Source organism: Oxyura jamaicensis, chromosome 1 (genome assembly GCF_011077185.1).
Source record: "Oxyura jamaicensis isolate SHBP4307 breed ruddy duck chromosome 1, BPBGC_Ojam_1.0, whole genome shotgun sequence".
NCBI lineage: Eukaryota > Metazoa > Chordata > Aves > Anseriformes > Anatidae > Oxyura > Oxyura jamaicensis.
The window spans coordinates 112,982,989-112,997,187 of NC_048893.1; the positions used below are offsets into that span (position 1 = coordinate 112,982,989).

General features: G+C 42.6%; 1 protein-coding gene across 3 annotated transcripts in view; it reads left to right on the forward strand.

Moving 5' to 3' along the window:
* Positions 1 to 5,296: 5,296 nt before the first annotated feature.
* Positions 5,297 to 14,199, forward strand: part of SLC37A1 (solute carrier family 37 member 1) — a 31,841-nt gene continuing 22,938 nt past the window's right edge. For all 3 annotated transcript variants that reach the window (XM_035315875.1, XM_035315876.1, XM_035315877.1), the window contains exons 1-6: positions 5,297 to 5,554; positions 7,164 to 7,245; positions 8,150 to 8,276; positions 10,210 to 10,288; positions 11,124 to 11,259; positions 12,785 to 12,861. In XM_035315875.1, coding sequence (XP_035171766.1) covers positions 5,499 to 5,554; positions 7,164 to 7,245; positions 8,150 to 8,276; positions 10,210 to 10,288; positions 11,124 to 11,259; positions 12,785 to 12,861 — 557 coding nt within the window. In that variant the 5' untranslated portion in view covers positions 5,297 to 5,498. The remainder of the gene's footprint in view (positions 5,555 to 7,163; positions 7,246 to 8,149; positions 8,277 to 10,209; positions 10,289 to 11,123; positions 11,260 to 12,784; positions 12,862 to 14,199) is intronic.

A 14,199-nucleotide genomic window follows, 5' to 3' on the forward strand; every position in this document is an offset into this window, starting at 1 on the left:
CTAAAAAGAGTCAAGCCAAAATAAATTCTAAAAATACGAGGATCCTGCATGATGATGATAGTTGCCATGATAATTTGGGGTGACTAGCCAGGTATACAAACAGATGCACCACGATGGGTCCGACCTTCTCTGCTGTAAAGAGGCAAATCTTCATTTTGTGTGTGTGCCGATTGGAATAAACGCTGCCTGGATGCCTTCCTGTTCTGGTGCAAAGGTGCAGCGACATGATTCATGCAAGTCGCTTCCTGGGGAGCATTCACTTTCTATTTTTTCTCTACTAAAGAGCTGTTACAGCAGAAATGACAAGCATCAGCATACCCAGATGTTCTGCTCCGGCTGTAATTACCCCGTCCCCACCTGATGCTAGCGTGTGCCGTTCCACCTCAGGGATCAAATGCCCGCTTAGTAAGACAAAGGCATTTCCATGTCACACCTGCACAGAATTAGGAGGCCTGAAGTACTTCCTTGGTGCGGTTCACGCACCATCATAGCGGGATGGCAAATGTGGAGGGCAACTACAGGCACCGACACCAAAACATTGGATGAAATTACGGTTCGCATTATTCTGCGCCGTGGTACACGCTGTGCTAACGCAAGTCTTTTTGATGCTGAGTAGCAAGCTTTTGCTTTTATCTCTGAATCAAGATCAGCTAATTAGAAGAGCGATCATAATCAAGAATATGAGCTTTTGAAGTAGGAACTTTGTAGCATTTGGGGGAGAAGGGAACTTTTTTTTGTATGTGTGTGTTGTTATTTTTAAGCTCAGATTCAGTACTTACAGATCTCAGCTAGAAAGCTGTGAGCCTGAGCAGGAGCCAACATCTGCTAGCGACAAGCTGGAAAGCAGCAGCAGGCTGTGCAACACCCTTTGGCATCTGTGATGGTCTGGTGTAACCCTGAGACCCGGCGCTCGCTATTTCAAGGAAGAAAGGTTGGTTTGTTCAGAAGGAGAAATCACAGGGCAGAGACCACCGTGGTTGTGTGGCAAAGCTGAGGATCTAAGCGTCTGAAATGGGGGGGCTAGGTGGTGGGAATCAGTTTGTTTTACTGGCATTACTGGCACAGGCAGTGCAAGAGGAGAGGGAAGGAGGGAAATAAATAATAAATACCGAGTGCCACGAGCAGGTTGCTTGTGCCAGGCAGGTGACACACTTCAAGGGACAAGCTGTCATACCCATGAATTAAAACCTATACAAGGCAACCGCGACGACCTTCTGGATGAAACAACCAGAGCAGGGGCGAGTTTGTCACGACGAAGAAACACACCTGCAGCCGGAGAAGGCACACAAAATGGATCTTCCTCCGCACTTTCCCCCCTCCTCGGCCCGAATAATCAAATAAAGCGGCAGTTGCCCCGTCAGTTTCCAGAAGGCGGTCTCGGCCTGCCCTCGGGGGGAGGGAGGCTCCTTTCTCCCTCAGGGCTCCGTGGGCCGCGCTCCGCCGAGCCCGTGGCGTGTCCCGGAGCCGAGCCGAGCCGGGCTGTGCCCGCCCTGCCGCCGCGGGGCGCTCTGCTCCCCCCGGCACGGCTCCGCTCGGCTCGGCACGGCCCGGAGCGGCGGGGAGGGGCCCGGGCGGACCGGTCCCGCCGCGCAGCACCCGCGGCCGGGCGGCGCTCGGCAGCCTCGCCCGGCCGCTCTCGGCTCGGGCACGGACCAGGAAGGCACCGGCAGGACGGCGGAGGGTAGGCTCGGAGGGACCGGGGAGGGGGGGGGTGCCGTACACCTGCCGCGCCCCCCGGAGGCCGATCGGGAGGCGGCGCCCGGGCGCAGCCCGTCACCCCGCCGTGCCTTTGTGCTCGTCCCGGCCCCGCCGCCTCGGCCTGCGGCCGGCATGAGGCGGGCCGGGCTGCCGCGGCTCCCCGCCGCTCCCGGGCGGCCCCTGCTGCGGGGCCGGGCGCTGCGGGCTTCGCCGCCTTCCCCGCCGGGGTTACACCGAAGGCGGGCGGCCGGGAGGGGCTGCCTGCAAGCCGGCAAGCCCAGCGGGTTGGGGTGGTGCTGGCTGAGGTGTGAGGGACAACGTGCCTTGGGTCTGCGTGCCCCACGGCCTCCGGAGCCTTTGCCCTGATGAGGACCTAAATGAGCAACGCGCTCCTGGCCTGGGAGCTTCGTGTGGTTCCTCCAGCACCCGAGCCAAGGCTCTCGCAGCGTTTCCAGTGGGAAAAGCCTGTCCCAAATGACCCTATTTTCCTGCAGCAGGGAGGGAGCTGCACTTCGTGTGGTGCAGGGGGACGCCCGAAGGAACAGCGCGAAGTTTGGAAGGTAAATGCACGCTCAGAGTATCGCAGTGTGACTTCACACGTGGCGGTGCGGCAGGAGGAAGCGAGAGTACTTGCTTTACATCAGGTAAAACGGTTACCGGAATCGAAAGGCCAGTTCAAGCGACTGAATCCTGTCCTCGGGCTTCGTCAGTAAAACGGAAATATAAAGGACGCGTTGGTAAACAGCCAGTTATTTGTCGTGGCGTATTAACGACGTTTCCGAATAATAGCTTGTTCTTAAAATCCGATTCCATCCACAGCAGGATGTGTTCTTAATAACCCCTTCAGAAGTTTTATGGCCACAAGCTTCTTTGCTTTGTTGTGAGAAGTGTAATTTGTCAATAAATGCACAACCTGCACATCACAGGAACTTGTGGAGTTAAGGGACGGAGATATGGAGTTGGCAAGTAAGTGAGAGCTTGGGTCACGAAATGCTCTTGAGACATTGTAAGGCCAGCATCTGGGTCCCCGCCTGCAGAAGATAAGATGAAATCAGCCCCTGCCAAATAGAGTTAGGGTGTAGCTCTCGAAATGCTGCTGATAGTCCAGCCTTCTCTGCTGGGGCCTCATGACTCTGGATTTACAGTAAGGAGTTAGGAGGTGGTTGTTGGTGGTGTGTTTTTGTTTGTTTGTTTGTTTTGGGGGGTTGTTTGTTTTTAGAAAAAGCAGGAGGGGGTGTGAATATGCTCTGTGCAGCAGGTTCTGCTCTGTGCAGCTGTGCTGCCTTCTGCGAACACTTAGCAACCAAGCTGTCTGTGAGATGGGTGAAGTCTTTTTGTGACTGTTTACACTAAAGCTGTTAAATAGTAACCTGTTAAACAATTCATTTTCTGTGACAGCGATTGCCTTATCCCATTATATTTAAAGGAAACAATTTGAAGAGGCTTAGGACCTCAGTTTTGTTTTGTTTTTCTTTGCTAGCTTCTCACTTTTATTTCCAGTAAATATTTTTGCCCCCTCACTTACAGTAAGGTCACTTAAGTAATAGCTTTGGTATTTGAGTTAACTGAGAGAGAGGGGAGATAGTGTTGGGATCCTGAAACAGGTGTGCTACGGGTGGAAGAAGCTGCACTGTGGTGGCTGGTCGCGCCCACCGCTTTTTCCTCCTGCCTTTCTTCTCCCACTGGAGTTATCCATAGCTTACTTCAACCAAACATGAAATTACTGATAGGCATTTCTTAGTTTGAAATTCAGCTGATGTAACAGCTAGCCATTGCTGTGGTACCACCTGCAGTCCCTGTCTTTATCCTCCTGCTGCTTCAAATAGCAGTTCTGTGGCCGCAGAGTGAGTTCACATCTTCTATTGGGTCAACTGTTTCTCAGGGCAGGTGGGAAACTATGGCTGGGCTTGGGCGAGGGGAGAAAGGTAGGGTTGCACTCTCCCTGGCCCCATCAGCCTCAGAGGAGAGGTAGGAAACTCATGGCAGGAGAGGTGGGAATGGTTATGGGGTTTGCCTGTTAATTGCACTGTCTGATTCAGGGCAGGGGGAGGAGGTGGAACACACCAAACAAGGTTAGCAAGTCTGTTCACTTCCAGAGAAGGGAGATATCAAGGACACTATGAAAAATTAAAGGTATGACACAAATATGTGTCTGTGTAAGGGTCCAGACCCTTGGTCTTTTGGTGTGATAGTCTGTTATGTGGAGAGGTGGTTTTCTCCCACTTACAAGAAAAAAGCCTGTGTGAATAGTGAAGTTTCCACATCACTAGCTTTGACACAATGGAATCCTGTTTGGTGTTGTCACTCAGTTGGCTGAGGACAGACGATCAGCTTTGCTTTCTGTAATAGAGGAGAGAGGCTCATTCATCTCCCTGTCATGTAACAGCCTCTGAAATTCCCAGGTTAAGATAGACCCTTGTTTATGGCCAGTGTGTTGACTTCAGAGGAGGTGGGTTTCCCTTTAGCTCGCTTTCCCTTGTTTGCCAGGGGAGCTGGTCCAACTCAGGAGCGTGGCGGTGGCTGGTGCTGGCTTGAAGCCTGCTAGCTGTGCTGCCAGCAGGGTGGGGGTTACGGTGCTGATCCTGGTCAGAGAGACCGCTGCTGATGGTCCTAGCCCTACCTAGTTCGTCATTCATTTGCCATCCTGCTGGGAGAGCTCTGCTGTTAGCACACAGGGAGGCTCGGTTTGCGGGCATGGGTTGCAGGCACACCCTTTGCCCACAGTGCCTTTTGTCATCTTCCTTGACAGCTGACTCAAAACTTGCTGCAAAGTAACAGTGCAGCTAGTTCCTGTTGCACTACCAGCAATAAAGGATACAGTGTGTTTTTGTTTCTGTTGAGGGGCTTTGGCCAGAGTTTGAAGAAACAGGAGGAACCTTACGACATTTTAAACCAAACTGAATCCGTGCTGCTGTGGTCTCACTGTTTGCCTGCATGTCACATCTGTACGCGAGCCTGCCTTCTCCTTTGTGCTGCCTGACCCCTGGGTGAGCAGGTGTAGAGAAGCTCAAGTGGGGAAACTTGTTTGTTTGTTTTTTCCAAGTTTGCTGACGATTTGGTGCTTTGTGCAGCACTGGTACTGGGACAGGGGAATCAATCTGGACAAGGGAGTGCCGGTCAAGTCTTGCTGGCAGCATTGTTCAGCTGCACCAGGTTTCATGCTGGAGGGTTCTCTGTTCTGGGCTGAAAACACTGCAGTCACCTTTGTAGAAAACTTCAGCCCCGTGAATGTTTCTGATGTGTTAAAATAGATCTTTCTAAGGTGGATAATTGTCTATTTGTACTCTTTTCTGGGACAAGAGCAGCGTTGTGATGTCAGCAGGCTTTGGAATCATGTTCTAAGTGCATCTTTTCCTTCTGTCCCTGCTTCTTTATCCTATGCTTCCTTCGCAAAATAGATTAAACATGATAAAATTCAGAAAAGGCTGCAATTGTTATTGGCTTAACATTCTCCATTACACTTTGGGTATCTAGAATGTCAGTTATGGTAACGCCTTTTATCTGGAATAGGTCATTACAGTCGAAATATTGGGATTAGAAAACTTTATAATATCTTTATGAGAATATTTACTTACCAGCTTTTCTTATTTAATGATCAGCAATTAACAGAAACAGGGTGAAGAATTGGCAACGTAGTGACTGAAGGTGTAAGAATCTAAAAGAATCTAAAGGGAAATCTTCCGAGTTTAAGAGCCTACAATTGCACAGCTCGGGGAGGAACTTTGTTACACATTCTGAACAGCAGCTAACGTTTTCACAAGCGTGTAATCGTGTTGCCTAAAATTTGATACCAGCTGTAGATGGCTCAGCTTCCTCCTGGGATTCGCTTCATCACTTCATTTTCACAAGATCAGTGGTAAGTCTTGAAGTATGGTGCTGGTCTTTATTTTAGGTTATATGAGTTTGTGTCTGGGGAAGATGATTTTGTTGCCTTTCTCTGTTTTTGCCTTTACATCACTGGGTATATACAGCAAAAAAATGTAGTCAGTTGTATAACAAATAAATATTGCTCATGTTTTACAAGTATTTGTCAAGTATGCTAGACAGTAAGTCCTTTTGTCCTTTCCTTTTCACGTTGTGTATTTGAGGGGATAAATTTCATCATTCTGCTTTCAAACTCATAGTTGAGGGGTGTGCTCAAGAGTAGCCATCTTCTATTAATAAGAAGTATATAGTCTTCCCCATAAATTGATCTGTGATACAGACCTTTAGAATTATGATCTTCGTTCTTGCTACTGTAATGTTAAAAAAAAAAAAAAGCTTTTAAAAAGCAAACCCTGAAAGTTGATGGCATTGGTTCTTGTTCTTTTGGAGAGAAAAAAATTGATTCAGTTTTGTGGGAATAAAAAAAAAAAAAAAAAAAAAAAAAAAAAAAAAAGGACCAAGCAATTCCCACTGGAACAATTTATCACATACTTTATTTAGTAGAGCAGCAAGGACAGAGTCATTGTGTTTTTATCACTCATGAAGATGCCTACAATAATGGGAGTGAATAACCCAGCTCACAGGATAACTCACTTAACCCACCTTTTTTTTTTTTTAGTGTCTTTGTGAGTATGGCTGAACTATAAGACAAAATACTTGTTACGTAGAAGCTTATTAGGCAGAAAATGATTGAAGATTAATAATTAGGGAGCATACTAAGGTATCAGATCTGTATATGTATATATGCGGTTTTATCTGCAGATTTTAACATTAAGATCAAGGCTAGAAGGGGCCAGTAGATTTGCTCTGATCCCTTTGTATTGTTAAAAGTAGAAATCCACAAAACACTCTCCTTAAAAAGGGAGGGAATAGAATAGATCAGTTTGCTGTCTTAGCCTAACCCTTGCAGTAGCAGGGAGTTTGAGATGCCCTTATAGTTCAGATGAACTGCAGGAAAAAAACAAGGGTGCCAGCAAGGTATGAGGGAAAAAGTCCTTCCCATCCCAAGGCTGGATAATTATGTTCATGTGCTCCAGTACACACTGTCAGTGTCTGTCTGTACCTCAGTCTCTAGAAATGCTTGATTTCTCTTGATACAGAGGAATGCAAAAATCCACAAAACAGTGAGGAAAGAACTAAATAACAGTCCACGGGAGCTAAATTGACAACTTAGCCGTTGTTTATGTCTTAATTGTAGCAGAGACCTGGGTGAAACTGTGAAAAGTGAGATCTGACTGTGCGTTTAATGTTGAACTGCCTTTTAATAGCCCCCAAAGAAAGGCTGTAAACAAGGCAGATTAGCTCTGTAGTATATCACAAAACTCCCGTCCGTGTTCGCATATCACAAAACTCCCTTCCAAAGCCAGAGCAGATGTTCTAAAGCAGTACTACTGCTTGGGTGGTTCTGGATGTTAGAGAACATGAAAAAAGTTGCCTTAAACTATTCCAAGGTTACAAATGACTTGTGTAACCTTTGTATGTAACAGCACTAAAATCCAAATAAAATCATTTTCAAATATGTATCTATTTTTATATTACAGGTATAGAGCCTTCATTTTCACCCTCACCTTCTTTTTGTATGCCAGCTTCCATTTATCAAGGAAACCTATCAGTATAGTTAAGGTAAGCAAGGTTGTGTCGTTGTTTAAACATCCTTCTGCTGTTATCAGAAGAGGAAGTAGTCTTCTTTTCCAGTGCTTTCTTTTGTGAAAGACAATGTTAAACTTTAACTTCGAATGATTTTAAAGATGAAAACCTGATAAAGTTGGCACACAGTGACATTTACGTAATAAACGTCAGTGACACCACTCCTAAAATACTGTTTGTACTTCTATTCTTTGGGCTTAACACTTGGAACAGCTATGCCTACCCTTGAAACTATTCATGTGAATTAATCTAAACTGTAGGTATGTAAGAGTTTACAGGCTGACATTCTTATGTTTGAGAAAGGCTCTTGTAACTGAGTTGAGTTAAATGAGATAAAATTCTACAATTCTACTGACATTTACAAGTTTGTTCCAAGGTCTGTTGAGCATTGTATTCATAGTTGTATGTACACTTGAGATGTTTTGTAGGTTGCTGCACACTCCATGGGATTTCTTTTTTTCACTTCAGTTCCCAGTGAAGCTGGTGACCAAATATTATCTATACATGTTTTTATTTTATTTTATCTAATCTCATGCATCTGTAACTTGCCAAACACAAATCCCCCAGGGTTGTTATATATAATTGATGAGTAAAAATGGGCCAAATAGCTTGATGTTAGTGACCGATTTTGAAATCCTTCAGTGTCAGAAACACCAATCCACCGTAGCATATTACTAGCCAGGTGATCACTTTTAGATACAATGGTGGCTTCACCCAGCAAAATACCAAGCAATTAATTAATGGCTTACAATTTTACTGGTTTCAGTGGGTTTGACACAGGTTCATATAGAACTAGAATTATTAAATTTGTTGCTATATGGGGTTTAACAGGGTTCTGTCACAAGTAAATTTTCCATCTCAAATTTCCTTTCTATATCAGGGAGAGCTGCATAAGCATTGTGCTGCTTCACATGAAGTTGAGCTCAGCTCCTACAGAGAATATGCTGCCCAGATTCAGCCTGTCAAAAAGCCATCTAATGCATCTCAGTGCGGTTGGGAACCATTTGGTAAGGCATTTTTTTTTCCCCTTTTGTTCCATAACAACGTGCTGATATTAGTAATTAGATTATCTGTCACTTGCTATTCTTCTTTTGTGGAGGGATTCAGGAGATGTATAATGGAGGGGCGTTTTTTCCAATGTTCACGTTAATTTTTCCAAAGCAAGTTAAGTCAAGACTTAATGTCTTGCCTGCTTAAATAACTGACGTTATTTTACCTGTTAGAGCTTTGAGAAGGTTTTGGTAGAACACTTTTCAGTCAGGAAATGGGATTGTGTAGAAGTTCAGATATGTCTTTAGAATGCCTATTAAGGAAGAAAAGGGGACAGAATAAAATAAATCATTACGATTTTCTGCTGCTTTAGTTCAAGGTCCAGCAGTCATTTAAATGAAATTACTTAGTGTTTATCTACACTGCAGCTTTTCAGAGTCTATCTCAGACAGAAAGAACTTACTTTTTTTTTTTCAATTGTAATGAAGAATGTGGGACTTTATTGCAGAATAGAGTTGCTAACTTCCTGAACAGCTTATAAACCTGGACTTCTACTTAAAATATATGCGTGTGTGTGTATATATATATACACACACACACCTACTTACAAAGTAACTTCAAATTTCATTATATTTGAATTTAATAGAGATTTTCAATCATTCCTTGACACTTTCATCTCTGCCAAGAACATCAGTGGAGTGGAATAGTCCATTCTATCAGTGTTCTAGTTCTCTCCAGTCTATCTGGAAATCAGTAATCCATTCTAATGGTTCTTTAATTATCAATTAAAAAAAAATGCCCCCCCTTTTCCAAGGTAATTAGAGATCTGAGCTATTGGTTTTCTGTGGACAGAATTCTATGTACTAAGTGCCCGCTGCAAGCTAGTCAGTATATTGAAATGATGGAGTTCCACATGTTTCCAAATGCTCTGGGTTGCAGTAAAACTTGATTGCTGTTTCTTGCCTCTTGACCAAGGGGATACTGAGCTTGCTTATCTAAACCACTGGTTAGCTTTCTTAATTTTGAAAACGTCTGAGCTCATGTCCTTCTTTTTTTCCATGAACACGTGTGTTATTGCAAAGCTGCCCCTTGGGGTGTGCCGTAGACTTGTTCCTTTGGCTCTGTTTTTGAGGTGGCATAACTGGCAAGCTGGTAGCACTGCTGAAAGAGGAATGTTTTAATTACTTTGTCTTTATTCTCAAAGTCAATGGAAATTATGGCTGCTTGCAAATACACAAATTGTCTTTCTTGCTATGAGCTCAGGTCACTTGAGACTAGACTTGGTGTTTCTCATTGGGTGGAGTCCTGTCTGCTGCATCCCTGCCTCTTACAAGTCCCGTTTGTTGTGATTATGGTCATTTCTTGTACAGAGCTGGACTTTTTTTTTTTTTTTTTTTAAAACAAGACTTAAACTGTGCCTTGTGAGAAATTGGAAAATGAAATGCAAAAGGCTTTAACCATTCTGTAAACTGTATTAAGACGACTCCTCAAAAGCCTGTATGATGATGGATTTTTTAAAGCTGTTTTGGCTTTTAGGACCACACATTTGAAATACATCTTTCCACTGTGCTTTTAAGAAGGCCCTTTAATGTTTAGAGCTTGGTTTTGTCTTGGCTTTTTTTGTTTTGTCTAAGGAGCTGTAAGAAGAGGGCACCTTGTTAATAACTTACGTTTCTTCTTTCCTAACTGCTATAATGAATAAGGTGGAATTAAGAGCGGGCCTAGCAATATTTTCCTCATACATTACAGATAAAAGCATAAATTGTAGAGTTGTTTTTCTGTTGTTAAATGTGTTTTGCATAATGCATGCTTACATCCCTTTTAAAAGTGTCCATTTAAAATTAAATGTCAATGCACGTTCACTAACATTTTTTTCCTATATTATGTAAAAATGTTGGCAAGTTACTGGTATGTTTAAACTGATGATTTGTTTTGAAAATATATTCTTAGATAAGAATAACTACAAGCAGTTACTGGGAGCACTGGACTACTCATTTCTGTGTGCATATGCAATTGGAATGTACTTAAGGTAAATCTCTCTCTTGGAAAGCTGCTTTATCACTCACTATTAACATAGGAGGCTATACTGCTTCTGAGATGTCCTTTCCGATTGTAAGATTTCTGATGAAGAGAATGAGAAGTTGGATTCTCCCATCTCTGTGCTAGTTGCTGGGGAAAAAATGCAAAATCCTGAGTTCCCAGTGACAGCATACCTGTTGGTATGTAGAAAGATTTTTACCCCTGTCTGACTGCCTTGTGCATGAAAGCTTTCCAGCTTGCAGTCTAGCCTGCCTTCCTTCATGTTGCACTGGAGCTGGGATACATGTCCCCAGACTTCATCTGTGCACGTGTAGACAAAGGTGATTGTCCTGGCTTTCTTTGTAGTCGAAGGACAGTACCAGACACCTCATAAAAATGCATCAAACCCATCATAAAGTGTACAATATTAACTCCAATTTGGAGATGCCTCTTTTTATTCGCTAGAAGTGGGACCTTCATAACCAAAGTCATTAGCAAGGGAGATGAGTCTCACTTTCAGTGGGTTCAGATGTACTATGTTATGGATCATTTGGAAAATAACTCTCTAAGTAGTCACTTCCAATGTGCTGCAGGTGAGTATCTCCCTGAAAGATGGTTGTGCAGATGTCAGCCCTTGTCAGTTAATGAACACAAAGTGTTTGCTGTTTTATTCTGACAAGTGCTAAAAAATGTTTATTTGCTTCTCTGAAGGAAAAAAAGAAACTACCAGCAGAGTTTTTCCTCAACCTGAATTAAGCAACACAAAATATTTTCTTCCTGAAGGCTTGGGGTATGATCTCATTTTTAATTATAGCTTTTCTTTTTCTTCCCTTCCACATTTCAAGTGGGGTAATAGGAGAACGGCTACCTATCCGGTACTATCTGACAGTTGGAATGCTTGCTAGCGGACTCTTCACTGCAATGTTTGGATTGGGTTATTTCTATAATATACATAACCTGTGGTTTTACATAATGGCCCAGGTAGGCACAATGTTACCTAGATACTCTGAGATTCCATGGTGTTTTTTAGTGTTGTATTGTTTTTTTTGTTAATTTTTTTTTTCTTTTGAGTTGCAAATTGTGATTAGTGGTTAGATGGGAAGATCTAAAGGCTGGCCTACATTGTCGTTGATGACAGTCGGAAATGATTGAGTGGATCGCCCCAGGTTTTATTTCAAAAAAATGTTGTTTTTTATAATGGAAGAAATCTTTGAAAACAAATTAGTGTTTCAATCTGTGTCAAATCATTGATCAAATCTTTGCAAGCTTAGATGTGGGCGAGTTTTAAAACAAATGTATTTACTTCTGTCAGTCTGCCAAGACCTGAGTGATGCATCCTGGCTTTCTGTGCAGGAAAATTACATTTATGCTGCTAATGATGAAGTCTCCCACCTTCACGTAGCTGAGAACAGGCAGCTGCTGTAATGAAAATTCATTGTGTGGGACTTCTCACAGCACCTGTAGATCTAATCATGCATCACACAAATATTTACCATAGATCTAAAATGGAATTTAGGTCGTGACCAGGACATAACTAGCGTTTCTGAGTCATTTTGGACAGGTCTGCACCTTGCACTGTTGCTTTCTTTGCTTTATCTAAGTAGCACTTTCACAGTTGGCATGTTTGCATGGCATTGTGCGACATGACATGCAGCGATACTAACTTGGGTCCTGAAAGCTTTAATAACCATTTCACTAAGTCACCTCTTTAACCATGTCACTGCCCCCGAGGCTCTTGGCTTATGTGGTTTCCAAGACCAGAGCTAGCACCCTTAGGGCTTGTCTGAGTGTGCCTAACAATGCTGCACCATGTGATGTGGACAGTGAATCCTGTAATGCAAAGCACAGCCTCACACCACCAACCTAACTGGTAAATGCTCATTGTACGTGTGAATTATTATGCTGTGATCTTTGTGTTAATGTGTAATTCTAGGTAGGGAGCTTTTTAGGAGCTGGGATGAGTTAGGATTTTCTTACAAACTTTGCAATCTGCAGGCTGAAATAGTTCTCACTTCAGCCTGAATACAGTACGTTAAGTTTCTCCTCTTGGTTCATTTGCATATGTCTTTTAATCATTTTAAAACTAGTGTTCAAAGTTGTCCAGTCTTCCGTAAAGCTTTCTTTTTGTTTCACTTTGATTGCAAACGTGCTTTGCCATATGTTCAAACCAAGCAAAGTATTATGTAGCTCTTACTGTAAAGGGAATTGGCTTGTCTGTTCAGTTCTGTGAAATGTGTTTTGGGATAAGCATGTGTTTTAATTTTTTTTGGTGTGTTTTAATCATAAAATAATTGGAAATATTTAGGTAGAGGGAAGAATATCTGTGAAATACTGTAACCTGTTTGTTTCTTGGGAAAGAATGCTTTTGAAACTCCCATACTAAACTTCTAAATTCAAAGCAGTTGCATAGGCTCCCTTTTCCCAGCACAGCACTCAGCAGGAGTTATGTAGGAACCTGACTTAATACTGGGTATGTTTGTTTATTATTATTTCTGTGTACTTTCAGATAGCTAATGGGTTGGTGCAAACTACTGGCTGGCCAAGTGTCGTTACATGTATTGGCAACTGGTTTGGAAAAGGAAGGTAAATAATCTATAATCCAAAGTTTCAGAAGTACAAAACAACGCATTTGGGGGCTGTAATATTATAGTCAGTTTAAGTATCTATCTATTGCTTCAGTGATTTGGGGATAAAACAAGCAGTTAGGTGGGTCCTTGAGAGGAGTTTTCTTTGTTATGCTGGTTAGCTTACGTAGCAGTTTGAAATATTCTCTATCATGTCAAATGAGTGTTCTCTGGTGGCTCCTTAGTCTGATGCTAAATTTTTCAGAGGAAGTATTTTGGAATTGAATTGAGAAGAATTCTTGCAAATATTATCAATCTAAAACCACTTTTAATAGAGGCTGTTATTGTGCCTTTTTAATATGGAATTTCCTGTGTTTTCATTTGTATTTCAAAGCAGTTGTTAGGCTATAGCTCTAAAAAGATCTTTTTGTCTAGTATCTTTTTCCTAACACACTTATAAAAACTTGGAATCTAATTTAAAAAGGAAAATAGATGTGGCAGCTGACTTAACCTTTCTTTTTGTCACTTTCTTTAAATCCACCTTTTTTTTTTTTTTTTTTAATCCTAACTAGAGGTCACTCATAATGCTTGTTTTGCCATGCCACACAGAAACCTTCCATAAATTTTGTGAGAGCTGCATGCTGAATTCATTGTCCCTGATAATGGTTGATGCCTGTAGCAATAATGCTGTAGTGGTGTCCATTGTAGATATCACCGAATGAACTTATTGTCAATCACTTCAAGAGGAAGACATGAAAATTCAGTGTAAGCTTTCTCTATAAAGTCATGAGACAATTAGGAAAATATAGTCTCAAACTAGATTTCCGTAGTCCCTGCAGCCTCTTTGGTTACAAAACAGAGAGAGTGATAACCATAATAAAATACTGAACAAAAATGGCAGGTCTGTGCAAAACAGATACATTCAGATTGTTTTGTGCAAAAGCAAGAATCTGCATAATGGATTTTAGGAGTCTGGATAATGGATTGATGGATAGGGCTCTGGTCTGAAAGTCAGTGAGCTGGTTCTCGTTTTCATTCTGCTACGGATTCCTTGAAACACGAGCGGACCTCTTGGATCTTGTCTTCAGCCAAAGAAAAAGATTTGTTTTAGTTAAAATTAGGTTGTTCCAGGTAAACTCTTGGGAAAACTGCCTTACCTTCAGTAGGACTTAGAAGGATTAAAAACTGCTAACTGCAGTGTCTTCAGTAGGGTTTTTGTGGTTTATGTTAGTCCTGCTGCAGCTATTCTACAGGAGCTCTAATCTGGGATTTCCAGGCTAACAGCAGTTTGATGTCTTTGAGCCAATCTTGAGCATGTTTTACCTTCAACTAGTGCCTAGCAAGTCCAGGATTCGAT